Source organism: Misgurnus anguillicaudatus, chromosome 20, assembly GCF_027580225.2.
Source record: "Misgurnus anguillicaudatus chromosome 20, ASM2758022v2, whole genome shotgun sequence".
Taxonomy (NCBI): domain Eukaryota; kingdom Metazoa; phylum Chordata; class Actinopteri; order Cypriniformes; family Cobitidae; genus Misgurnus; species Misgurnus anguillicaudatus.
The window spans coordinates 8,529,916-8,557,135 of NC_073356.2; the positions used below are offsets into that span (position 1 = coordinate 8,529,916).

The 27,220-nt window shown below is 37.6% G+C and overlaps 3 protein-coding genes across 4 annotated transcripts in view; 1 reads left to right on the forward strand and 2 right to left on the reverse strand.

The window, feature by feature from the left end:
* Positions 1-27,220, reverse strand: part of gmnn (geminin DNA replication inhibitor) — a 228,615-nt gene that overhangs the window by 147,941 nt on the left and 53,454 nt on the right. The gene's annotated exons all lie outside the window — the stretch shown is intronic.
* Positions 594-27,193, reverse strand: pip4p2 (phosphatidylinositol-4,5-bisphosphate 4-phosphatase 2). 2 transcript variants are annotated; one of them, XM_055220089.2, is made up of 8 exons: positions 27,059-27,193; positions 18,108-18,256; positions 13,214-13,320; positions 12,839-12,962; positions 10,501-10,569; positions 8,729-8,781; positions 6,217-6,307; positions 594-1,212 (listed from the first exon to the last, which is right to left on the reverse strand). In XM_055220089.2, the coding sequence occupies exons 1-8, from the start codon at positions 27,162-27,164 to the stop codon at positions 1,069-1,071; spliced, it is 843 nt and encodes a 280-aa protein (XP_055076064.1). In that variant the 5' UTR covers positions 27,165-27,193; the 3' UTR covers positions 594-1,068. The 2 variants fall into 2 exon arrangements, with proteins under 2 accessions (XP_055076064.1, XP_055076065.1); XM_055220090.2 differs by lacking the exon at positions 10,501-10,569 and having other exon boundaries at positions 596-1,212.
* tmem106bb (transmembrane protein 106Bb) overlaps positions 20,336-27,220 on the forward strand; it is a 33,180-nt gene continuing 26,295 nt past the window's right edge. The window contains exon 1 of the mRNA XM_055220087.2: positions 20,336-20,476. Within this exon, the coding sequence (XP_055076062.1) occupies positions 20,443-20,476 (34 nt within the window). The 5' untranslated portion in view covers positions 20,336-20,442. The remainder of the gene's footprint in view (positions 20,477-27,220) is intronic.

Here is a 27,220-nt window from a genome sequence, read left to right on the forward strand (position 1 = left end):
TTTTCTTTATGAGCAAAATGACCTTAGAAAATAAGTCTAGTTATTACACACACAAAAAATATACAATTTAAGTTAATTTGTGCTTAAAAAACAAAAAACGGCCAATAAGGTAAGAAATGTTTTCATGAATTAAGTGTTCAAGAAAAAAGTTCAAGATTCACTTACACTGCAAAAAATATTTCAAGAAAAACATTTCTTAGTATTTTTGTCTCGTTTTCAGTAAAAACATTCAAAAATTCCTAAATTTAGATGCTTTTTCTTGATGAGCAAAAGACGACCCAAGAAAATAAGTCCAGTTTCCGGACCAAAAATATCAAATTTAAGTGATTTTGTGCATAAAACAAGGAAAAAAATCTGCCAATGGGTTTTTGAATGAATTTTTCTTGAATTTAGTGTTGCTTACCCCATTGGCAGATTTTTTTTGCTTGTTTTATGCACAGAATCACTTAAATTTGATACTTCTAGTCCAAAAACCAGACCCACTTTCCTGGATCCCCCTGCTCATCAAGAAAAAGCATCCCAATCCAAGAATTTTTAGACATTTTTACTGAAAACAAGACAAAAATACCAAGATTTTTTTTCTTGAAAATCATTTTTTGCAGTGCAACTAGACTTATTTTCTTATGTAATTTTGCTCATCAAGAAAATGCATCCTGATTTTAAGAATTTTTTGATTTTTGTACTGAAAACAAGACAAAAATACTAAGCAAGAAATATTTTTTTGCAGGGTAAGAACGCAATATATTGGCAGGAGCTGCAGATATCTGCTTTTTTGACTTTCAAAGACATGTAACCTGTGGACTAAATCACCTAGATCCATATATGTCACCTACATAACAATAACAATGAGAAAATTTACATCAAATTTTCATTTTTCGGTGAACTAACCCTTTAAATCATTTCAATAAATATCATATCTCGATCTGAAAGAGAGACGTTAGCAGGTACCATCTGGATCCTGAAGTTCCAGCTTTTGTAACAGGAGTGAACATGTTACTATGTTAACCTGGTAAAATCAGGATAAATCAAATACTATAAGGACTGTTTAAAGGATGGATGAGGTTTTGTCTATGCAAAGGTGTTCTCTGGATAACTGACTTTAATAGCTCCCCAGTAGCAGGCCCGTACCAGAGCGATAAGACCCAGTAGATATGCAAAGGCCCAGGACACGTAAGTAGCATGATAGCGCCTGGCGAAGTCCTGAGTGCCCACCTGTGAGGAAAAACACAAAATATTGAAATGACACCAAAAGGTAATAATTTAAGTTTAGTATGTTTAAGTCGTAACTTTTTGAAAAAATAAATAAATAAACAAAAATCAGTTATTGAGTACAGAGTTCAAAACAGTCTCCTCACCTTACGATTCGCTTATAATATTGCAAGCTTATAATAATGGGTAATAAGTTGTCTGGTCGGATTTCGCAGGACATGTCAGGTTTATTTCAATACATGCACATATAGATGGTTTCAGCAGTAACAACATAAACAAACAGCTTTAGTGGAACAAACGTAACTTCCGGTAAACTCTGCAAAGAGTAGTTTATTTCTCATAACAAGCAAAATAAACAACAAGTAGATTACCTTAGTACAAATCATAGCTAAAGCATATAAAAAACTACACTTAGCTAACGTTAAATGTGTTTATAATGTATACAATCTTAACTACAGATCGGCTGCCAAACTTCCCTTCACATAGTGGTGATTCCTGATCGCCGTCTCCCCTTGTCTTTAGGAAACCAAATTTTTTTTTGCTTTTGATGAGGTATGAGTTCATTTTAGACACTAGTCAGTCCATTGAACAAACAGAGACCGGAAGTTAAGTTCTGCGCAGAAGCATAACCGCGACAATGCGTGTGTGTCCGATGAAACCGTCTATAAATACCTAAAGTAACCTGCAATTTTATGTGTCAAACAGAGATAGTGATATAAAGGCAAATGTTACAGATTGACGCTTTAAAGGGATACTTCAGCCAAATATCAAATGACCCCATGATTTACTCACCATCTAGCAATCTGAGATACATATGTCCATCATCTTTCAGACGAACACATTAGGAGTTATTTTATTAACCCTCAAACGCTCCTCGTTTTCTGTTTACACTTCTGGCCATTGGGGTCTATATGACCATAATTGTAAGAAAAATATACATTTTCAGTAATACAAATAATACATCTTTTTTTTTTGTTTATTTCTCATATATACAATAAAGCTGTGTCTTGAGAGATTTGAAGTACTTTTGTACCGGTTTACCACTAAATTCCTCAACTACACCATTGGCTTGCCTAAAAAAGATACAATTTTTATGAAAATTCACATAAATTATGATCTAAATTTGATTTAAATTGGTTTTAGATATTGATATAGATGTTTGGTGTTGAATTCAGCCATCGGTTTTTAGAAGAAAAAAAACATAAAAGAATGACTGTTTAGGAATTAAATAATTTCGACCAGCAGATGCCCATAGATACACATTAATTTTACTGGATATGGAACACTGCTCAAATCATTACTTTTGTGATAGATTTTGTAAATTTATGTTTATATAAACATTAGCAAGGACATTAAAAATAAATATTATTTCAAATAGTTTTATAGTTTTTGATGCATTCTGAAATGTCAGTTTTTACAAAATGCCACAGAAATTTGACTGAGTGTAAGTGTGTGTGTGTGTGTGTGAGAGAGAGTGAGAGAGTGAGTGAGTGAGTGAGAGAGAGAGAGAGAGAGAAAGAGAGAGGGAGAGCAGGGAACTACACTAACCTTTTCGACTGGTGGCACTTGCCCTACCAACTTTTTCAGTTACTGGAGCAAAATATGATTTGGTCGCACATATTTTTTTCCAAGTTATATTAAGGCGCGCTGGATAATAATGAACAATAATGAAACTGTATTGCATACAGATATGCTTTTCATTTTACTTGCCATCATTTAGACCACATGCCTTCTTGTTTTCTTAAACGTTGCAGCGTTTCCCACAGATCTGAAATTTACTTGTGGTGGTAGCCGGTCATTACCCACTGACAAATAATGGTCTACACATGTGACAAAAAACTAATAATGTGTGACACAACACAATACTTTGATTTATTGAAAATTAATATTAATTTCACATTATATTTCATTAATCTAACCACCCCAAACTTTCTTTGCCATTAACAAAGCTGACACTGTTTGTCAAAGCACCACGAAAACACTTACTGTTTTTGCACTGATATATGAAGCAATTAGACCCCTTTTATCAAACTCAATATAATACAATACTATGTACAGTATATTAATAGACAGTGCAGGTCTATATATTATAAATGTGACTGATGTTATGACTGATGTTATAATGGTAATAATTACTATTAGATAGGCACTTTTACTGCTTCTGCTCTATCTTTCTATTTCTCTCTTGCCGATTTAAAAAGCTTAATCCACTCATTATTTCAGATTTAAAAGTCTACTTACTGTCCCGGTGACAGACTTTACATTGCTTTGCTCGTTCAGCGCAATTGGCTTGACATTAGCACTGCTTTTTTTGCTACAATCTCTGTGCAAACTTAATATGGATATGGTTTTAAAAAAGATATGGTTTATTAATAATAAGATCATTAAAAAAATGTGAGAAAGAAACGTGCTTTCACGCAAAATGAGGCCAACGTGTTGAAGGCTCAGAGCATGTTATAAAACGTATTCTTAAAATCCACATTTATGTTTTAATAAATGCTCATAGTAAATCATAGCATATTGTCTAAAACATTAGGTAGCACATTTGCGACCCATTAAAAATTAGGGTCGCAACGGCAGTTCAAAAGGTCGCATATGCGACCATTTTGGTCGCAGTGTAGTTCACTGGAGAGAGAGAGAGAGAGAGAGAGAGAGAGAGAGAGAGAGAGAGAGAGAGAGAGAGAGAGAGAGAGAGAGAGAGAGAGAGAGAGAGAGAGAGAGAGAGAGAGAGAGAGAGATAGCATGTGTGCGTTAGAGAATGTGTGTGAGAGGCAGAGAGAGAGTGCATGTGTGTGTGTTTGTGTGTGTGTGAGAGAGAGTGTACATGTGGGTGCATTAGGTCACACCCCTTTATATCTTTTTTCTGCATTTGTAACTGATTTTATTTGCCAAATTCTATAAAAATTATCTCTGTGGCAGTCATGCGCGTGTGTGTGTGTGTGTGCTTGAGAGAGAGAGTTTGGGTGAGAGAGTGTGTGTGAGAAGGAGAGAGAAAGAGCATGTGTGTGTGTGTTTGTATGTATGTATGTATGTATGTGTGTGTGTGTGTGTGTGTGTGTGTGTGTGTGTGTGTGTGTGTGTGTGTGTGTGTGTGTGTGTGTGTGTGTGTGTGTGTGTGCTTGAGAGAGAGAGTTTGGGTGAGAGAGTGTGTGTGAGAAGGAGAGAGAAAGAGCATGTGTGTGTGTGTTTGTATGTATGTATGTATGTGTGTGTGTGTGTGTGTGTGTGTGTGTGTGTGTGTGTGTGTGTGTGTGTGTGTGTGTGTGTGTGTGTGTGTGTGTGTGTGTGTGTGTGTCTGTGTGTGTGTGTGTGCTTGAGAGAGAGAGTTTGGGTGAGAGAGTGTGTGTGAGAAGGAGAGAGAAAGAGCATGTGTGTGTGTGTTTGTATGTATGTATGTATGTGTGTGTGTGTGTGTGTGTGTGTGTGTGTGTGTGTATGTGTGTGTGTGTGTGTGTACCTGGTAATTATCACGTTGTGGGGACCAATTGTCCCCACAAAGATAGGAATACCAGTATTTTTGTGACCTTGTGGGGACATTTTGACGTCCCCATGAGGAAACAAGCTTGTAAATCAAACAAAATGATGTTTCTTGAAAATTTGAAGTAGTAGAAGTGTTTCTGTGATGGTTGGGGTTAGGTAATGGGGTAGGTTAGGGGAATAGAATATACAGTTTGTACAGTATAAAATGCATTACGTCTATGGAATGTCCCCATAAAACATGGAAACCAGAATGTGTGTGTGTGTGTGTGTGTGTTTTGTGCATTGCATTTGTGCACAAGTACCAGGCCTTCATTTCTGTGTCAAAAGTTTTAGATTTATGCTGGATCTATAGGATTTTTGCATTTCCAACTCACTTTCAATTGGGGTCATATTGACCCCAAGAGACAGATTAATAAAAAATGTTTTTAGAACAACCGAATCAAGCCCAGTTTTTTGTGTATGTAAGGATAGATTATTTAGGAAAAGTCACAAAGTTTTATATCTCTGAGATGAAGGAAACCTTTTTTTCAACCAATGAAATGTCGTTTGAGGTCATATAGACCCCAAGGACCGTTTGAGGGTTAAATGTCCTTGCTCTTCCAAGCTTTATAATGGGAGAAAACAGGGAACAACTTCTGAAAAGTGCATACATGTGCATGTAAAAAGTGCATCCATCCTTCACAGAAATAATCTACGGAATTCAAATTTTATAAAACTTTTTGGGCCATGATCCCTGTTTTCTCCCATTATAAAGCTTGGAAGAGCAAGGACATTTACTCAAATAACTCCAAATGTGCTCATCTGAAAGATGATGGACATATGTATCTCAGATTGCTTGAGGGTGAGTAAATCCTGGGGTAATTTTAATAGTATGACATAACCCAGTTGGGTCTGGTATCGTTTGAGTTTGATCAATTCTGGCTGTTTTCAATTCCCAGTTTTGACTCCAATCTGAAAAAAAAATCAATATTAAGAAACAAAACCACAGGGTAATTTCACCTACTTATTGCCGACTGTTTTGCAAGAAAACAATGTTTGCGTGAGTCATTTACATTCATCTGCCTTGGTAATAACTATCTTATGCACTCAGCAGGGTTACACGAATGTCTGAGCGAAATAAGCGATAGATCGACTAAGCAATATGAAGGCATGGTGAGAGGACTGTGTGTCATCGCATCCCAAACGACTCAAAATAGAAGCCACAAACTTAACATTACAGTGCGCTCCAGTGTTGAGAGAGCACTTCCTGTTTTCATCAAAACAATGACGGAAGCGTATTCGGGTTGAATTGATAAAAACAGTCAGTGTGGACAATCGCGCTCAGGCACAGTTCAATGCAACCGGGCCTTATTTGCATGTTTGATTTGGTGACCTAAAACAGCGCAGAAAAATATTTGGATTGTTTTTTAGAATTATTTCTAAATGTAAATAAATAAAAATGATCTGAGACTTTTAATTTGTTCTCAGACATTATTTTGGACTTCACCAAATGTATAACACCATATGAATTAGTTTAGCAATACTCACTGTTAAACCTATACCGATGAAAATGCAGATCATTCCTACTGTAATGTAGGCACAGCAGCGTCTTCTGGGTAGGGCACTTCCTACAGAAGATCTGAGGAAAAAGATAACATACACACAATGTTTTAGTAACTCTGACCCACTGCTTCTTTAAATAGACCTAAATCATGTTTTATTGCCAGGTTTACTGCTCCGCTAGGCTGCTTCGGCCTTTCATTAAACAGGCATAACGGTCTTGTTTCAGGATAAGTATTACAGCAATTAAAATCATTTTTACGAGCCAGGTCAGGCTAAAATAGTCGCTCAAAATAACAAAATGCCTGTACTGTGCAAATCAGACTGAAGTGAAGTTACTAAGAAACACTGTTAACAAGAAAAGCAGCTCTGGGCTGAATGGCTTGCGAAGTCAAAATAAGACAAATAACTGGGTCACAAGCCATGTTGGGTAAGTTACTCAAAAAATTAACAAATTACTAATTACATTTTCAATCATGTAATTTGATTACTGTACAAATTACTCTCTCCAAAAAGTATTTAAAGGGTGAAATATCATGAAAATCCAACTTTTCCATGTTTAAAGGAACAGTATGTAAGAAATGTATATCAATTAATCATAAAATGGCCCTGATATGTCACTAGACATTAAGAAATCATTTTCATTTCAAATACTTATATCACTGACAGCAGTGGTATCACTGACACCATTTTGTGTATTGGCCACCAGTTGTGTGATTGCAGTACCAGTTTTGGCCACAATCCTACATACTGTTCCTTTAAGTGCTATAATTGGGTCCCCAGTGCTTTTATCATCCTAGAAAATGAAAAAGATCAACCCAGTAACTTAGTTTTGGTAAACCATTCTCTGCAAGCATATGAAAAAATAGGTCATTGAAATTTGGCTCCCCTTGTGATGTCAGAAGGGGGTAATACCGCCCTTTAATTTGCACTATCCAACCAAAGCACTGCCATTCAGTGCAGGGATCACCTCATTTGCATTTTAAAGGACGCACCCCAAAAACGCCACATTTTTGCTGACACCTAAAAAGTGGCAATTTTAACATGCTTTAATAAATTATCTATTTGATAATTTGAGCTAGAACTTCACATACGTACTCTGGAGACACCAAAGATTTATTTGACATCTTTAAAAAAGTCTTGTGAAATGTCCCCTTTTATTACTTATTATTTTCTAAATCATATTTAGTAAATAATACAAAGATAGGCTTGCAACGGCTCAAAAAAATCATATAAAAATACATAAATTATTCTGGTCGCACTTTTTAAGGTCCAATTCTCAATATTAACTAACTATTAACTACTTTTGCCAGAATACGCTAATAATTACTGCTTATTAAAGCAACACTAAGAGTTTTTGATCTTTGCCCCCCCTACAGGTTGGAAGTGGAATTGTTCATTACCACTGTCGTAAATAATTTAGCCTACTGCAGCGAAGCTGGCTCTGATTGGATGGTAGGTCTGCCGTAAACCAAGTTTTTGTAGTTTTCATTTGAACTACAGGACCGCGACTCGACGGTTGGAAACTTCTTTAGTGCGGTTTTGGCCGATAGAGAGAGCGAATGTGAAAGTGCCGTTTACCCTGGTTCGAGTGGATAAACCGCTGAAACTTCTTTGGAAATGTTATTTTAAGATAAAAAACCTCTTTAGTGTTGCTTTAATACTTAGTAAAGTAGTTGTTAAGTTTTGGTAGGAATACACAATATTCAGTTCAATTACATCAGAAGTAACTGTAATTATATTACTAGAAAAATAAGTAATCCCTTACTTTACTTCAAGGAAAACAAATTACTTAGTAACTCCTTACACCCAACACTGGTCACAAGGTCCACTCCACTCCCAAGACTTATAATGACCCCTCACATGCCTCTCATGTGATGGGATTTTCAAACATTCCTCTGGAATCACAATAAATCAGTTGCTTAATCTCCTTCACTGCCTCTTTAAACTCTCTGTATTCCAGTGAAAGTTTGTGATTTACTGGAGTTAGGAGTCCAGCATTCATCTCTTCCTCCTCTGTCATATCTCACCCTCACAATGAGTGAGGTAATCTCAGTAATGCGCAATGCATATGTTACACATGTCAGTGTGATTTGGTCTGTCACGCTCTCTCCTCGACCGACAGGCACCGCTTTACAAGACGTTTGTTTATTTATACTTGTACAAATTGCCCATTACAAATTAAACCTGACCCTAGGCTAGCAATGCGCGTCACATGTTTAGATTTACGATCGGGATGACATCAGTGCCATACGACCACACAGGCTCAAGTCATCAGAAACTTTATGTTAGAGACGAGAATTTGCACAACGAATAAAGTTTTAAGCTTTCTCACGTACAGAGATATAAGCATTCCTGTAGCACAACTCCAATGCCAAAGTTACAGGTTTGATTCCCAGGGAATCCACATGCTTATAAAATGTGTACACGGAAACACTTTGAATAAAAAGCCTCTGCAGGACGCATAAATGTAAATATATGAGAAATGATGACAACTCACATTTTTTTGCAATGTGGGCACTTGGCCAATGTATTAAATCGGAGCTCCATCCACTGCGGACAGAAAACAGAGGAAGTTAAAAAGAAAGATCAAACAAAGCAACACAATTCATTTGTCTAAACTTCATTTGACTAAGTTGATTTCAGTGGTCAGTGGATTCAATTCAAATATTAGTTTAATTGGCATTTAAAATGATCCCAGACTAAAATATTTTGGAGATGATTTTAAGCCAACACATTTGTGTAAATAGGTGGAAAATTAGTGGGTTTAATGCAAGGAGCTGCTGCATCACATATGTAAAGGACACAAAGGATCGTGTTCATCTGAACTGTACAATGTTTCAAAACTAGATTTGTATTCCCTAAACAAAATGGCAGCGCTTGCAAGGCAAAACCACAGCATTGTTTTAAAAAAGAAAATATTATTATATATGAAATGCAAATGTATATATATGAGGCAGAGATCGATAACAGCATGAAGCCCAATCATAATTAAGTATGTATAAGAAATATATATATATATATATATATATATATATATATATATATATATATATATATATATATATATATATATATATATATATATATATATATATATATATATATATATATATATATATATATTAGTGCTGGGCAAAGATTAATCGTGATTAATCGCATACAAAATAAAAGTGATTTTTTGCATAATATATGTGCGTGTACTGTGTCTAATAATTGTGTATATTTAACCACACACACATTCATATATTCATTTCAGAATTGTTTTACTTATATATAATTTTTTTTATTTATTTTTTTATAAATAAATATATATAAACATGTAAATGTTTCTTAAATACATACATGAATGTGTGTGTATTTATTTATACATAATAATTACACAGAGCAGAAACTCATATATCATGCCAAAAATCACTTTTATTTTGTATGCGATTAATCGCGATTAATCTTTGCCCAGCACTAATATATATATGTATGTATGTATGTATGTATGTATGTCTGTATGTATGTATGTATGTCTGTATGTATGTATGTATGTGTATATATATATATATATATATATATATATATATATATATATATATATATATATATATATATATATATATATATATATATATATATATATATATATATATATATATATATATGAAGAGTTTCGTTGCAAAACGAGATAAATCCATTTTTTTTACATTTTTCTCAAAACATGTTTATTATTACGTTTTCATGTTATTATTTTGTTTTATGGTGCTTCTTAGCTGTATTTTTTAAGTTATGAAGGTTTACATCAAAACAAACCAACTGCAGTTGCATAGAAATTAATTGGAATGCACAACCAAGAAAGGTAGGTATCGTAAACCGGAAGTGCACATTAAATAGCGCGAGCTTCGTCAGATAGCGTCTACTTCAAAATGCAAAATATATGTTAGCAGCCAATGTTAATCATTAATGATTTGGGACAAATATGATGTTATTCAATGTTAAACTATGTGAGTGGGGCTGTGTGGCGAGCAACTTCCTGAGTCAAAGCTAGGCGGCATGGACAGGCGCCACCTGGCGGCGCCGGTGTGCATATACTCATAGAAAACAACGTGTTCAATCCCCTTAATACTTTAGTACTGATCGCTACTTTGGATCAAACCCCTGACCACCAGAATGTTTTAGGAATGTCAATACAGTGCTGCCTTGCAAGCGCCGTCATTATTTCTAATTAGTTTATCATTGTGTTTAGTCCACCCAATGAAAATACACTAGTAGGGACATTAGGACCTTGACGACAGCAGAGACGCCGCCATTAGCCAGACCTGAGGCAGGCTGAACCGAGTCATCATCACTGCCCTACAAAGAGGTGCATTACAAGACACTAATAAGAATGTACAAGATGTTGTGTCACTACATGCATTCACAGTTTCTGTGTTCATAAACTTGTTTAAAGGAGTAGTTCACCCCAAAATAAAAATTAGTGGCTCGTCATGTCAAAATATGTGTTCGGCACCTCGCGAACCCATGTGCACCACGCGACATGTCAAAACACGCCCCCGCTGCAGATGCTTCGAAGGGGTGTTATAATTAAAGAGACGCTAGATACTTGTTTAATCTCATGTGTAATCAGAGTTTACTGTTAAGTTAGTGTCTTACGAGTATTTCGTGAACATGAGCGTCTCTTTTATCATAAACACTTTCGACCATAGACTGTAAAAAAAGATGGACGACGCCCATTCGCTCTCTTCCACTGGTGAAAAGTAAAGCCGCAAGAGTCCCGATACGGCGCTGACATCTTGGGTCTTGAGTCTGCGCAGTAGCGTTTTCGGGACTAGTCCTGCGCAGTAGTGAGCAGGAAATAAAGCCGCGAAATCAAGGCTCCGCCCTCGCAGAATGCGCATATCACAGCTGTCAATCATGACGTGACACCACCGTTTTTATAGCATTAAATAACTAACAAAAAAAACTTATTTTAAAAACAAACAATTGAATTTACATCAGCGTGATAAAACTACAGTAAATAATCCAGCTTTGGATAAAAGATAATTGAAGTGTAATTAAATTGTTTAGTTGGTCTCAAGTCCCATTGAATAACATGGGGAGGCGGGGTTTATGAGCTATACTGGGACCAGTCACCGGGGGGCGATCGAGACGTTTTGGCTTCCCTTTTCAGGGGTTGTGCGGCACGCTTGCTTTCGACGCATGTGCATCAGGCACTTATTTTGACATGTACATAGGTTTACATGACACTCCGAACACACATTTTGAATTTGTGCCTCTCGGAAGAGAAGTCACCGGCCCCCACTGATAAATAACATCCTGGCTCTTTTCAGCCTTACAATGGAATGGGATAGTGTCCCATTTTTTAAAGCGTCAACTAGCACATCCCACCATCAAAAACAAATATATACAGTTATTAAATATCTTCAGAGGTGAAGCTGTGGTTTTTTAATACAGTACTTAACGTTGGTCGTATAGTACATGCGTTCACGAGGAAAGAATGCCCTTTGACCCATCACCAAAACCCATTACTTTACTTAAGAAGACATTTAATTTAACTGTATGAATTAGTTTATGATAGGTAGATTCATTTTTCGGAGATTTAAAAATGGGGCACTATCCAATAGTCATTATAAAACTGACAAGAGGCAGGATATTATGTAATACAAGTCCAACTCTGGTTGGCTAAAAGAAAAAGGTCACACATTTTGTGTCTTTTGCACATGCAAATACATTATTTTGGCGCGGCGCGCACGCGGTGTGACACGCGTGTGACACGCTCTTTTTTTCCAGGCACCGCAGCCAGATAAAAAACTTCCAACTTTTCAGAATGCCGCATTGGAAAGAAGGAGGAAAGCTGCGCGGTCACGTTTTTAGACGCAAAATGTGAACCTCCCAATGTGTGTTACTGATTCACCAGACTCGAAACTCACTCTCCCTCAACGATCTGCATCACCTGACTATTAATCACAGACACCTGTCCCGAATCATTTTGTGTTATTGTGACAGTCAAGAAGTGTTTTGATGCGTTCAAAACCGCCTACTTCCATACTATATATAGTACGTGAAAAGCAGTAGGCGAGGCGAGTAGTATGTACGAACATGTAGTATTCTAAAAACAGTATGCGAAAAGTACCCGGATGACCTGCAGCGTGCATACGATGGACACTTCACTATCCCATGATGCCCTAGGAGTGGAGTTATGCAACAAAGAAGAAAGGCGAAAGCAGCGATGCGGTCGTTTTTGCGCTGGTATGACATGACGTGATGACGACGTTTGTCACGTGATGTATCAATATGGCGTTAACATCTCATTCAGTACCTATGAACAGTATGCGGTTTCAGACGCAGCCTTTGTGTTTGTTCTGTTCCCTGATCATACCGTCGTACATCATCACTGTGTCTGGATTACTGATACTGTACATGTTTTGTAGACCACCTGTTGATTTATCTCTGTGTCTACCATAACAATATGCAGCTAGGATGGCTTGAGGGTGAGTAAAATATGGGCTGATTTTTATTTATGGGCTGAAATATTATTCCTTTAATATTTTAAGACGCTGCACCCTGGTTGAACGATACAATATTATATCCCAAAGCTAAAACAATCAAATAAATTTTATACCAGGAATGTGTTTCCGCAGTGGCCGCAGACCACACGCATGCCCTCAGACTGGACAGGTAGAGCTGGTTGAGCCGGCTGCTCTTCTGGAATCACCATCACAGGACTCAGGTTGATGATGCGTCTGCTGGGAGCCAATAAAAACAACCTCAGTACTTATTTTCTTCTCTTACTATGTGTTTTCAGAGAATTCGGTTACATTAAGAGCTTTGGGTAAATAACCGTTTTATGAACATGTACATAAATTACATTTTCTACAAATTGAGGTATCATCAACACTTATGACAGAACTCCTAGTCACCATTATGGTGATAAGCTGTAAACATTTAACACACACCCACTTAACATCCACCCACTAAAATGTTCATTAACACTTACCAGTTGGGTCGGGGGCATCCTATCCTCCTAGAAGTGTCTTTACAGATTAGCAAGCAGTTGCAAGGACATCTAACGTACTTCTTTCCTGTAGGTGGATTTTTAATAGGCTGTAACAGAATTAAATGCAAATCGTGTTTCAGAAGGCACCTTGCCGAGAAAACATTTGACAAGATACAAGATGATGATTTATTGTGTGGGTACAGGTGCTTTCGAAAAGTGATAATAAAAATGTATCCATTTAATAAATTAAATGAAGATGTATACAGTACATCTGTGCAATGAACCTTTTTGTGATTATCTCTGATTAATAGCAAAACTAAAGGCAAAAGTATGGAAGATCAGCCAATTTAAATTAATTAATTATATAACAAGTAAAAAATTTCCCCGCAAATTTAGCCACAAAATACGAAGCCCCTAAGGGGACATGGAGCAAAAATTACATAAAGTTTTGTGTGCGCACATGAAACTATCGCGTTTAGTTTCATGTGCGCATGCAAAAGTTTTTATGTGAGCACATGAAACTAAACTTTAGATTTTTTTACTCCAATGTCACCTTAGGGGGCTCGGTAGCAAAATATGTGCCAAAATCGAAAATGAAATTCTTTCATTTTCAAGGCGATAATGCATCTTCCCTGTCAAATAAAAAAATTAAAAGCAAGTGAAGAGTTTCGTTGCAAAACGAGATAAATCCATTTTTTAACATTTTTGTCAAAACATGTTTATTATTATGTTATCATGTTATTATTTTGTTTTATGGTGCTACTTAGCTGTATTTTTTAAGTTATGAAGGTTTAAATCAAAACAAACCAACTGCAGTTGCACTGAAATGAATTGGAATGCAGAACCAAAAAACGCGATTTCTGAACAATTAACAAAACGGTGGTTATCTCGTTTTGCAACGAAACTCTTCAAGTAAAGATTTAAAATGTAATTTTCAGTACAACTTCGAGGCAAGACTGCCAATATTAAAATTAAGTATTGGTCAATGCACAACAGCGTCAATGTAGATGCCGAGAGAGACAAGCATTTTACTGGGATAGCAAGACCCGGTACTCGTGTGACACAGTACAGATTAGTACAGTTAGATTTGTCTAAATGGGTCTAAAAGTCGCTAAATGTAGCAATAAAGTTGCTAAGTTTGTCAACACTGCTTCAGACGCTCTTCATTTTGTGAGCAAGTAAACCCCACCGACTGATAAACACATAATTTGCATACAAGGTGAAAATGACCACGAAAATGAAAACCATGAAATAAAAAAATTGAACTTTACATTTTAATAGACTTTTTTCACTATTATTGCCTGAGCATTAATAAAATGCCTTTCAAAAATTTTGTTCTTTCTTTTTTAATGTCTGACTTTTAATTTTAAAGGGATAGTTCGGCCAAAAACGATATTAAACCCATTATTTACTCACCCCCAAGCTGTCCAAGTTGCATATGTCCATCGTTTTTCAGACAAACACATTTTCGGATATTTTAGAAAATATTTTAGATCTTTCTGTTGATTAAATGTAATATTACGGGGTCCAGCAATAGTCCACGACCTTCAAGTCCAAAAAAAGTGCGTCCATCCTTCACAAATTAAATCCAAATGGCTCCAGGATGATAAACAAAGGTCTTCTGAGGGTAATCCGTGCGGTGTTGTTGTAGAAATATCCATATTTAAAATGTTATTAATGTTATTAACTACCTTCCGGTAGCGCCGCCATCTTAGACTCAGGAGAAAGTATTAGCGTAGTGTACGCACTTTTCTTAGTGACGTATGACAAATTCGGAGTGCGGGGGACAGAGCAGCAACAGAGAAACCGCTGTATGCTGCGTAAGCGCTCATCATGAATGCGGATGACTCTAAGATGGCGGCGCTACCGGAAGGTAGGGGTGTGCCAAAATCTCGATATGGCGATGTATCGACCGTCAGCCTCCGCGATACGAGAATCGATACGCTGGCTTCAAATATCGATAAATTAATTAATAAGCAAGATGCCCTAAATAGATTTTCCAGCGCCATTACTTTATGGCGCCTCGGGGTGGCGCTAAACACATGAATGATTAGAATGATGAAAACATGAACAAACGCTGAAAGAAATTAGGATAGGATGGCGGATGAATGTAAAATAATAACGTTAGATGCCTCAGCCATTTAAGTTGAAATGCTTTTATACCATTGATGGGCTGATAAAATTATAAATGTTTATACAAAACACATTTATATTTTGTTATGTGTCCGTTTACAAAGAAAAGCTATCAGCATAAATGTTTAATGTGCTTGCAATGTTATACACATTGCTAATATATTGTTCATTTACCTCAGGACTTCAGACTGTGCACAAATGAGACAGCGCGAGCATTTGTACTCACACATGGGCGACCTGCATTTTTTTCTAGTTGTTATTTCAGTTTGAAAGACGAGTAGATTGCAAGCCCACAGAAAAACGAATGTGCGATCGTGTTTTTACTGCTCATTTGCATGACGCGTCAATTCTTTGTCACAATGCGCTCAGTAATCTTAGGGCTGGTTATACTCGCGCTTTGGTCCGCAACGCAAGCCTCCGCGGATCGCGCGCGCGTCTCACCAAACGGACGAGGCGTTTAGTTAACGCGCTCGCCGTTGCACTATTTTTTTAACCACCAGGCGGCGACGCGAGCAATAAAGTCAAAAACAAACACAAAGAAGAGGATAGAAGAAGTCGTCCGCTGGAACAACCCTACTGCTTTTAACATTAGAGTTTGATATATATAAATATGAGAACATGAATAAAACAACAATCTTTTAAATATGTATTTTTTAAACATTATCATTTCATTAACGTTTTTACTAAACAAACAGTACAGACATCTTAAGGTTTATATTTTATTCCTCATCCAGTGGTTCATTCAATACAAATATAAGCCAAACATTCTGAATCATGTAAAAGAATTTGTGTTTTAAACTGCAAAGTTTCCATACTTTACTTCCAGAGCGTCAGATAAATATATACATTGTTTTGCTTGGATTTATCAAAGAGATACGTCACAGGCTTGCCTGCTCGGACAGAATCGCCTCGAGTTCGGTCATTTTCGGATGCGGAGCCGCGCGGAAAGTTACAAAAAATGCCGTGCACAGCGCCACGCGAAATGGGGTCTCGCGCACCCAACGCGTGCGACCGCCCACTCCGCGTTGACGTCATTTTTGCCGCGCGCACCAACGCGCTCTTGCGGACGCGGCGACCATAAACTAGTCTACGTAGCCCCGTGTGTGAACTTGTGTGTGTGTGAGAGAGAGAGAGAGAGAGAGAGAGAGAGAGAGAGAGAGAGAGAGAGAGAGAGAGAGAGAGAGAGAGCGGGACAATTTATAAATGAACATCCACTACAGATAAAAGGGTATGTTGCTTCCTATTAAAGTTTGATCAATTGTGGATAATGACATGTGCAACAAATGCATATACAGAAGTCTATTTATTATTAAAGTATTTGCCAGTAGGCTTATGCAGATATTATGGGGAAATAGTAAATAATTGCATTCATTGGTATAACGTGTGCACCTAACATTTCTGCACTCTTAAAAATTTCAGTCAGGGGCTACAGTGCTCTTAGTAGAAAAGGTAGTCTGGAGCACTATACTTAAAAACTTTTTGTGGACTTGCATAAAGAGAAAAGTTCCACTTAATCTTTCCCTGGACATTTTGTTTTTATAGTTTGGCAGATATCATTATGTATCGGCATATAATTTGCAAGCAATACATCGATTATCGGAGAATCGGCGAATCGTGATACTATCGTTATCGGGAGACATGTATCGTGCATTGAATCGTATCATGAGGTACCCTGCGATTCCCACCCCTACTGGAAGGTAGTTAATAACGTTAATAACATTTTAAATATGGATGTTTCTACAACAACACCGCACGGATTACCCTCAGAAGACCTTTGTTTATCATCCTGGAGCCGTTTGGATTTAATTTGTGAAGGATGGACGCACTTTTTTTGGACTTGAAGGTCGTGGACTATTGCTGGACCCCGTAACATTACATTTAATGAACAGAAAGATCTAAAATATTTTCTAAAATATCCGAGAATGTGTTTGTCTGAAAAACGATGGACATATGCAACTCGGACAGCTTGGGGGTGAGTAAATCATGGGTTTAATATCGTTTTTGGCCGAACTATCCCTTTAATACTGACAGTCTTGCCTTGAAAACAAAATTTCAATTGCTTTTAATTTTGCTTTTAAACACACATTTTTCAGTTTTAATTGTATTTTATCATTTAATTTTGGGAAGTATTTTGTGGTTTAAATACTTATCATTTAATTAATTAAATTTAAAATTGGCAGTAAAAACTTTCATTCAAAAGAGTGAGACATGTTTCACTGAGAAATTGGTGTTGTGCATTGAAAGTAGTTTTATATACACTAATGCTATTATTTAAGCATTTTCTTTAAGCGCTAACTCCCAAATAATAACGTTATTGTTGAGACCAGTCAAAATCTGCCTTTCTGGCTGACTAATTCATCAATGTTGCATGTGATTTAGGATCTGTACACAGAGAGACCTCTTATTTTAGTCTAGACATAGCACCTGAAACCGAAAAAACTAATGCCTCGTATTGAGGTCAGGTCTGCACCAGGATATATAAAACATTTGAACCAAATCTGAGGGGTACAAGATCATTGTCACTGTTCAAATCCATTCAAATTACACCGTAAATCATATCTGATGTTGACTTTGTAATCTTTAACAAAATCAGATAAAGTCGCAGTCTAGCTGTTGAGGATATCACACAACATCGACACACTTTCCGTGTTTTATTCTGTCTACGGGTGTCCTCGGACACATGAATGCAGATACAGATATGGGCCTATCTTTTTATAAGTTGTGGATGACTAAGCATGAGCCGCAGGTTGATTTGTCTTACCGTGGCCTCATTGCAGACGGTGCACTTCACCACGTGCTGATGGAGCTTCCCATCTAGATTTATAAGAGCCTGGCAGACTCGACAGTTAATGACAGGAACTCCTCCAGCATCTGGACTGGCGATAGCCGTGTAGGGTGGAGGTAATTCAGCTGTAGGAAGAGAAACACATAGTCGATACATGTCTATAACTCTGGAGGTTCAGCATTAACATAGCATTTAGTGCTCATGGGCTTTTATATTATAGCCTATAACTGGTACAGGTATGTTAATACAGTTCGCTATACTGTAAAACATTTTAAGTCTATATAACTCATAATGGCTATTATTGAATATGTCATATTTTGGCGGAGCATATCTCTCAGCTAGTATAGAAACTACACCTGACATGAACTTAAATAATGCTATTAAACAGAAATATGAAACTTGGCCAATCTGTAGCATATTCACAGACTCTCAATAGAAGTCATAATAGCAATAACCGAATCCTGTTTTTGCCTTTAAAGGTGCAATTTGTAAGATATTTGCAGTAAAATGTCCAAAAACCACTAGGCCAGTTTTATATATTTTGTCCAGCTGATTACTATCAATATCTGTAATGTTTTCAACTACTTGTAAATCGTGAGAAAAGTGCCATTCAAAACATTGACACGGGGCAGTGCAGTCTCCTGTCAATGACGTTAATATCCATGTGACCCTTTGTCACCGCCTTTACTGACGTATACCACATGACAACAGTGGCCGAGTTCGAAAAAATAAAATGGCGGCCAAGGAAGCGACTGAAGCAGAAATTTAGTGTAAATAAAGGTATATTTTCACTTTTTACACATTTTAATTGCATTTCTAGCGAGAAATTAGTATTGTAGTTTTCAAATATGTGATTAGTTATCACAAAGGCGCTCTCTGTTTATATTTCAAACACGCTACCAAAAGCCTTTCTCTGAGCTGCCTTCATGCCTCCGAGTCATTTCCTCATGAGGCAGCGAGGCAACAAGTCACTGCCTTGAGTTTTCGGACGCAGCCAGTATCGTGGACAAATGCGGAACTATGCGTTAGTGCCTGTCGGGCTACGTGCTTGCTTATGGACTTATGGATTACTCTTTACCGTCTGCCACTGGTTGTGTCAGCTCCTGTAAGCGTACGGGCCAACCAAACGACCCAAGAAGAGTTTGGAACAAAACGAGAGAGGATCAATTTGTTGTTGCATTATCTGGATAGAGAGAGCTTCGCGACAACGTTTAACTAGACAGAGATTCTGATCCTGCTTGTGTTTTACGCGATGGGTGAGTTGTTTTGATTCGTAACCCTTCAAAAGACGTATGCTATATTATATTGATCACAACATTAGTGTGTAGATTGTAATCAGCGCGTCTTCCCGCGGACGATATGCACATCGAGGTATTGTACAGCAATATAAATGGTCATTTTAAGACACTTCACAATAAGATTTGTACTGTCAATACATTATGTGAAAAATCATTGTAGATTGTAAGTTGAAAACTTAATTCTGTGCTGTGTTAACCATCGAATTTGGACTAATACTGTAACATCTAACAATTTAATTTTAAACGTCACATATAAACTTACATAATGAAATGAACGATGTCATCAAACGCAACATTTATAAGACTTGATTACCTTATCCGTCAACGTGATTTCTCGTTCGCGTCTGATTGATGGCCATCAGCGGTTGAGTTAAAGACTACAAATCCCATAATTCCACGCTGCGTCAGAGCGTCATTTGATGTTATTGTGTTTTGGCGCCATCTAGTGGTAAAAATTCTACGTATTCCACCTTTAATGACTCTCTTACATTAAAATGTAGCTGTGTCATCAGCCAAGTCCTCCAGTTAATATCTACAGTAAATACTATACTTCTATAGACTTATTCTCATTTTATGATCATGTTTGCCACTAACACAGTCATGCTGCGCCATGCTGAACATGTGACACCCCAGTACAACCAGCTGACAGCTCTGACCCCATGATCTCAGCTGTCAAGATGAATCCATCCGTTCATGTCTTAGTGAATAAGATGATCTATATGGAATCAAATACTTGTTTTGAAATACGACCGGTTGATTATAATGTTTTCAGACTGCTTTCTCACCGGTTATTGGTACTGTATTGGCAATACACTCTCTGTCAACTTTTAACTGACAGCCCTCGCAAACCACAGAGTAACTCTTTAATAAGTAATGCATTAGTACAAGATGACTTTAGCTTATCAGTAGAGCACTCTAAAAGCATACAAACAGTCCCTCTCTGCATGCTAACATCAAACCATTCAGCTAAACCTATGCTGAACGAACCTTACAAACTTATCAAACCTTAACTGATGCCATCAAGAACTTCAACTATCATCAGTCCATGTAAGAGCTTTCATCTTGCTTTCTATCTCTCTTTCTTTCTCTAGATTAATTTGAGTGTCTTCTTTTGTTCATGTGAATTTTTGTTTATGTTCTCTTTTTACATTTTACTTCACATTTTATATTACATTTCTTTATGGTTGTTTATGTATTGCCTTCTTTATTTTTGAGTCAAAACAATCAACATTTTGGACAATTGAGCTCTTATGAGATGTTAATGTGTGTGTTATGCCATGGCTCTAACAGGTTTATTTTAATGACAAAAGCTCTTTTCACACATAGGTAGATAATGGAAAATACACAGAAAATGTCTTTGGGGGGGTCATTTGATTTTGGTTCATTCACGTTGCCAGTGATTTTCTGGACTCTATGCAAGCATTCACACACATCCCGTAAAGATCCCTTAAAGGCACGTGACGTAAAAGTCATCTTACGCTTGTTAATCATTTATTCATGATTTTCTCTCTCTCGAGAAACCACACAAATACATTTTTGTTTCTGATTCTATCATAAATGAGCGCGTGAGGTGCAGTTATATTATGCTGGGAATCGATCTCAGTTTCAGTGTGGATAGTGACGAGCTCCCTGATCTATATTTCATTCAAGTTTTCAGACATTACTCATCGGGAATGTTGATCTGCATTTAAAAACTCTGTCAAAAAGCTGAACCATAACTTTTTGTTGCGATGACACATGTGTCCTTACTATGACGCCCCTTTCTGCCATTTGTTTACAGGATGCGTTCTATAAACGTGACAGCAATGTTACAAGGTCCCCTTTATGGGAGTGATTCGAGAAACAATTATGCAACTGGTTTGTTTTCACAAAGAAGGCACGGTGACCATGTTATGGGACTTTTCTGGGATCAATGTGCTGTGAGTAAGGGGTTAAAGTGACCAATTTCTGCTCCAGTTTTATCAAGAATGACCCTCTCCTTGTCCTCCATTGGTCAGCCAAACATCCCAAAATCACAGCTATTGTATAGCATAAAATGTTATGCTATCTAGCATAAAAAGCAATAATTTGTTTACACTATAGTGTTTATAGTAGTTTCCTTTTGCATATTCAAGATGTAGTAGGTGATTGTCTACACATTTTTGTTAGGCTGGTTGAAAGGCTCCTCATACTTTAATAGCATTAAATGCAGTGGCAGGAGGGGGTATGTGAATCTTTTGGAGTTTCGTGATTTTCTGAATAAATGTGTCATGGGGTGTGATCTGATCTTCGTCTGGGTCACGGGTATTGACAAACATGATGTGTCTAGAAACAATCACACAAAAAAAATCGAATTCTTGTTTGTGGAAAAAGTATGTAAACCCTTAAGTTAATGACCACATAAATGCTAAAATTGGAGTCAGGTTTAAGCACAACTGGAGTCTGGTTAAGAAAATACATTTGGAGGTGTGAGCTACAGCTACTTTAACTGATAAAAACCCCTCAAACTTTTGTAGTTTGAAGAACACGCTTATGTGAGCCATGCCTCGCCAAAAAAAGCTTTCAGAGGAGCTATGATCAATAATTGTTGCTTTACGTAAAGTTGGAAAGGGTTACAAAGTTATGTCAAAGACTTTAGAAATTCACCACTTTTAGGCAAACAATGTACAAATGGAGATGCTTTGGGACTGTTGCTACTCTACCAAGTGGACGCCCAGTCAAAATGACACCAAGAGCACAACGAAGACTCATCAATGAGGTAAAGAACCAACCCTGAATGACAGCCAAAGATTTCAAGGCATCATTGAAACTTGCTAACATCTCGGTTAATGAGTCTACAATACGTAAAACACTAAACAAGCAGGGTATATGCGGCAGGACACCACGAAGGAAGCCACTGCTTACTAAAAAGAACATTGCTGCCCGCCTGAACTTTGCAAAAGAGCACATTGACACTCCACAGCGGTATTGGCAAAATGTTTTGTTGACTGATGAATCTATGATTGAACTATTTGGAAAAAACACACAGTGCTACATCTGGCGTAGAAAGGGCACGGCATATCATCATGAAAACATCATCTCAACTGTAAAGTATGGTGGAGGAAACATCATGATTTGGGCTTTGCTGCATCAGGGCCTGGCCAGCTTGCAATCATTAAGGGAAGGATAAATTCCTAAGTGTATCAGTTTTTCAAGATAATGTGACAATGTCTGTACGTCAGCTGAAACTGTGTAGAAGGTGGGTGATGCAACAGAACAACGACCCAAAACACCAGAGCAAGTCCACAACAGAATGGCTTCAGAAAAACAAAATCCCCCTTTTGGAAAGCCCAGACCTCAACCCAATAGAGGTGCTACTGTATGGATTGACTTGAAGAAGGCCATACACATGAGGAAGAATGGGTTTAAATTCCTTCTCAACGATGTGCAGGTTTGATCCACAGCTACAGGAAGCGCCTAGTTGAGGTTATTGCTGCCATGGGGGGGTAAGCCAGTTATTGATTCTAAAGGTTTACTTACTTTTTCCACTGTCATTCTGATTGTTAAATGAGTGTGTTCAATAAAGACATGAAAGATCTGAACTTTTTGTTTAATTATTTTTAGACACATTATGTTTGTCAATGCCCTTGAGGTCATATTTTATTAAAAAATTCATTCATTGCAAGTACCGAATGCATAAGGTTTAGCTGCTGTCTAACACGTGTTTGGTATGCATTAATGCAGCTGTGTATTTTGTAGAAGTGTCTATACAGTCAGGTTTGCAAATATCTCCATTTTGCCTTACTGATAAAACACTGACATTTGCTGCTTCCGACTGAAAGTACAGGACCCATTTCTCCACCACCAGCCAGGACCATGTGTAAGATGAGAAACTTTTCCCAACCATGCAGCCAGCTGTTGTCACCACTCCCTTCCTGCCTGTCTTCCTATCATATTTCATATCTGAGAAATATATGCGGCCCACATGTAGGGATCGATGATTTAGCATTAGCATGCAATGACAGTAGCGATGGAAGACCAGTCATCATAATGCATTGAACATGTGAACTGTACATAAAGTCATATGTGTATATATAAATATACACATCCCATGTGACAAACTTGTAGTGCCCAGGCCAGGTACACACGTTTTAATCCACAATTACTTATTTGTTAATTGCTATCCAGCCTTTTTCACAATCACTTCCTCCATCTTCTGCTATTGTACACTTGAAAAGATCCAGCGCCAACGAATTTAGACCATTGCACATTTATATTGGTGCTTTTCCATAAGATAGTACAGCCCGGTACGGTTCATACAGGTCCCTTTTGGGGGGGTTTTCCACTGTCTACAGTACTGGTGGGATTATAGACTTACTGAACTGTTACAGTTAGTACTGAATACTTTTTTTAGTATCACCTCGGTTGAGGATCCAAGCTAGCCATACTGATACTAAAAGGTGACGTGTAACACTGCAGATCACTGATTGGTCAGAGAGTATTGTCACTTTCAGCGTCACTGCTAAATGAAAGATTTGCTTACCCTTTTGAGCCGCCAAGCACACTGAATTATGTTGTCTTCTGTGTTTGGTTGTACAAATTCCCAAACTCCCTTTTAGCTGTTAAAAACATTCACATGCCGAGAATCAAGAACACCATTCCATCAATATACTCCGTTGCTCCTGTGTTGAGCATTTGTTTGTATATCACGTTTTTATGATGATGTCACGGCAGCACTAAACTCCAATAAAAAAGCGAGCCGAGACAAAGTAAAGTGAGCTGAGCCCAGCCGCGTGGTACCGTACTCATGGCCATATTATCCAACAGAAAAAAAGGCAAATTACAAGCCAGTAGATTTTTATAACTCAATCTTCGGCTCGTTTTGGAGGTGGCATCTTTTGGACGTCACATTTATTGCGGTTTTATTTGAGTAACGGCATTAAAAATGTGTGTTATTATTATTATATATGGCAATTTCTTTTTTAGTTGGCAAAGTAATAATATAGGGACGACAAATGTGACCTCTGGAGAACGTTTCATCCAAAATGACATGTAGCTTTGCTATGCTGAAAACAAAAGCCCTCAACTCTGCTGACCCACCGTGTGGAGTTGAATTTATTATTTTCCTTGCATACTGAGTATTGCTCAATAGAACCTCCTTATTTGAATAGTAGTAGCCTAAAGTTTTCTTGCTTGTTTCATCTGTGCTTATCGCCAACTTTCAACACTAAATACACTTCTGGGTAAATAGCGGTTGGAATCACACAACACAACCAAAACAAAAACGGACGCACATTTCAAACTAGACTAACTGGCTATAACATTGTAGATGTAATTTGAACTGCCCTTGCAGTCCACCCATGCCTATATTGATTCCTGCCCCGCATGTTTCTCAAACAACGATATAACCATGTTGCTTTAACAATAACGTTAATGACGTCAAGACAAGTAGGGGGTGGAGTACTAATTAATCGGTAAAGACCGATGTTAAAGTCAGATTATTGCTGTAAATAACGTACATTGCATCTAAAGACTGCTTTTGTTGTCGTGTTTTAGTTTAACGCGGTGTGGACGAAAGTGCAATGTTTAATCATTTCTTTTATGTTGAAAATAAAGTTATTTAATAAAAAGTACATTTTTGTTTGTAGCCTATATGCTGTCAAGTAGTTCTTAGGAAAAAAAATCTGCAAAAATTGGTATCGACAGGTCACACCTACAGGGCTGTGCAAAAAAATCGCCTGCGATTCTCATGCATGTTTCATCAGTAAAGCCGGTTCCTTGATTGGTATTAAATCGCCATCAACTGCTTTCAGATGGAGTGGCATTGATTACACAGACCCGTAGTTCACAGAGAATCTAGGCAAAATCGCATAGATTATCGGAGTCGATTTTCCTCGATTATGAACCCGAATTTGCCTAACTTCTCTGTAACCTACGGCTCTGTGTGGGAAATGCCGCTCCATCTGAAAGCAGCTGATGGCGCTTGAAACACGCATGAGAATCGCAGGCGATTTTTTGCACAGCCCTACCTACAGAAAAATTGGAATCGGCCAAGAAAATTGCATTCGGTGCATCTCTACATTTATGACAGAAAATTATTAATTTTTTAATGTTAATGTAAACATACAGATCAGCAGTATTCGGGTGAACTGCTCCTTTAAATTTTAGACACTTATTAATAGCTGAATGCATTACAAATAAGCCAAAACACTGAGTTTTTGAGGACTATGCGAATGAGGGCTGTTAAATTTCTGTCAAAATCTGTGACAAATTCCATTTGCGCTGACCTACAACCTAACGTTCAAGTGTTTTGATTAATATTTCCTTTTTGTTCAGTTCAAACCCATTCATTGAATGTGACACAAGGTCAAGGCTGTTTCATATCCCGTTTCTGTTTCTCACTCAGACCCTTAACAAGATGGATCATTAATAAAGTACCTGTCACTCCTTCACTTCTATACGATATGGTGTAGCACACACAGATGAACAAACAAATGTAGCATTGCCTTTAGACTGCAAGTGCAGAATAAATAACAATCTCAGCAAACTAAACTGTGTTGTGCGACGCAGTTCCTCCCTCAACAGGCAAAGCTAATCCCTCTCATACAGTCATCAATGAAAGAAATGCAAGGGTTTGAAATGCTAGGCCAGATAATAAAGCCATACCAAACGAGCACATATACCATAATCTGATCACAGTAGCTAATAAATCCATGAATAATGAGATGAAGGAAAATAAAATATGGTAAAAATGTAAATCTGTTTGATGCTTATCAGGAAGTGAAACAAGGGGGGATTTAAGCAAAAAATAAAATGGGTTGAGAGATTTGAATTTCTAGTTTGTCCATTATGAAGTTTCACTCCCGTTTTTTTGGCTGACCAGGGTCCTAAAACAGTTGTGAGGGCCTTCTTTTATATTAAAAATAAGTGTATAAGAAATTATTTGTGTTTGGGTAGACTACAATTAAAAGTTTGAGAATCATCTAATGATTCTTTGTAGCTATCACTAAACTGAAGACTGAAACATTGTTTAACATCCTTTATTTGTTTGCTTGTGTACTTGTGTCATATGCATGCATAGAAGTGTTTTGTCAGCTTATGTTTACACATGCACATATATGATGAATACGTATACTGATAACCGTTACTCTTAAAAGCTAAATGTCTACAACCACATTGTATGAAATAAGGAGAGACCACACAACACATGCAAATGTGATATCTAGCATGCTTGGATGTAGATCCAACCTATCAAGCATTGCATATGCTACTAAGCTTACAAAATGAAACATTTTAGGCATTTTATGCTCAGTAAAGCGTAATTTGGCCTTCATTTATATGTTGGCAATGTAATATCTTGCAGAGAAAGAAAAACGATGTTGATCGAGGCCCGTCAGGACCGACCAGATCTGACATCCCTTGTTGTCTTGAGATTTAATGCGGTGCTGCGCATACCGATCAATCTATGACATCACAATACCGCGTGAGCGATTCTCAGAACTGTGCTTTCGAGTCGCTCCCGCGGTGCTGTGATGTCATTCCCCGGACGGTCTGCGCAGTGCCGCATGAAGTCGAGCACACCGAATGTATCACGATAAACGGGCTGTAGTAGAGATCACAGCCCTAAATGATTCAGCACAGGCAATCACGAATTCACACATTTAACGTTACCTCTCGGGCTTGAGTCCTGCAGGTACGGCGGGACTGTGGGCGTGACATTCCCCGAGTTCGGCGCTGACAGCAGCGGGGATCGTTCATCCATACCGTCGGAAGCCATTATATCAGCACGACGGCCGACAGCCGGAAAAAACAACAACAGCAGGGAGGAATGGT

Excerpts from the sequence above, each read along its gene's own strand:
- pip4p2 (XM_055220089.2), bottom strand. The coding sequence starts at position 27,164 with ATGGCTTCCGACGGTATGGATGAACGATCCCCGCTGCTGTCAGCGCCG. Across the intron at positions 13,321-18,107 it reads CCGTCTGCAATGAGGCCACG|CCTATTAAAAATCCACCTAC; the intron begins GTAAGACAAATC and ends ATTCTGTTACAG. Across the intron at positions 12,963-13,213 it reads GGATGCCCCCGACCCAACTG|CAGACGCATCATCAACCTGA; the intron begins GTAAGTGTTAAT and ends ATTGGCTCCCAG.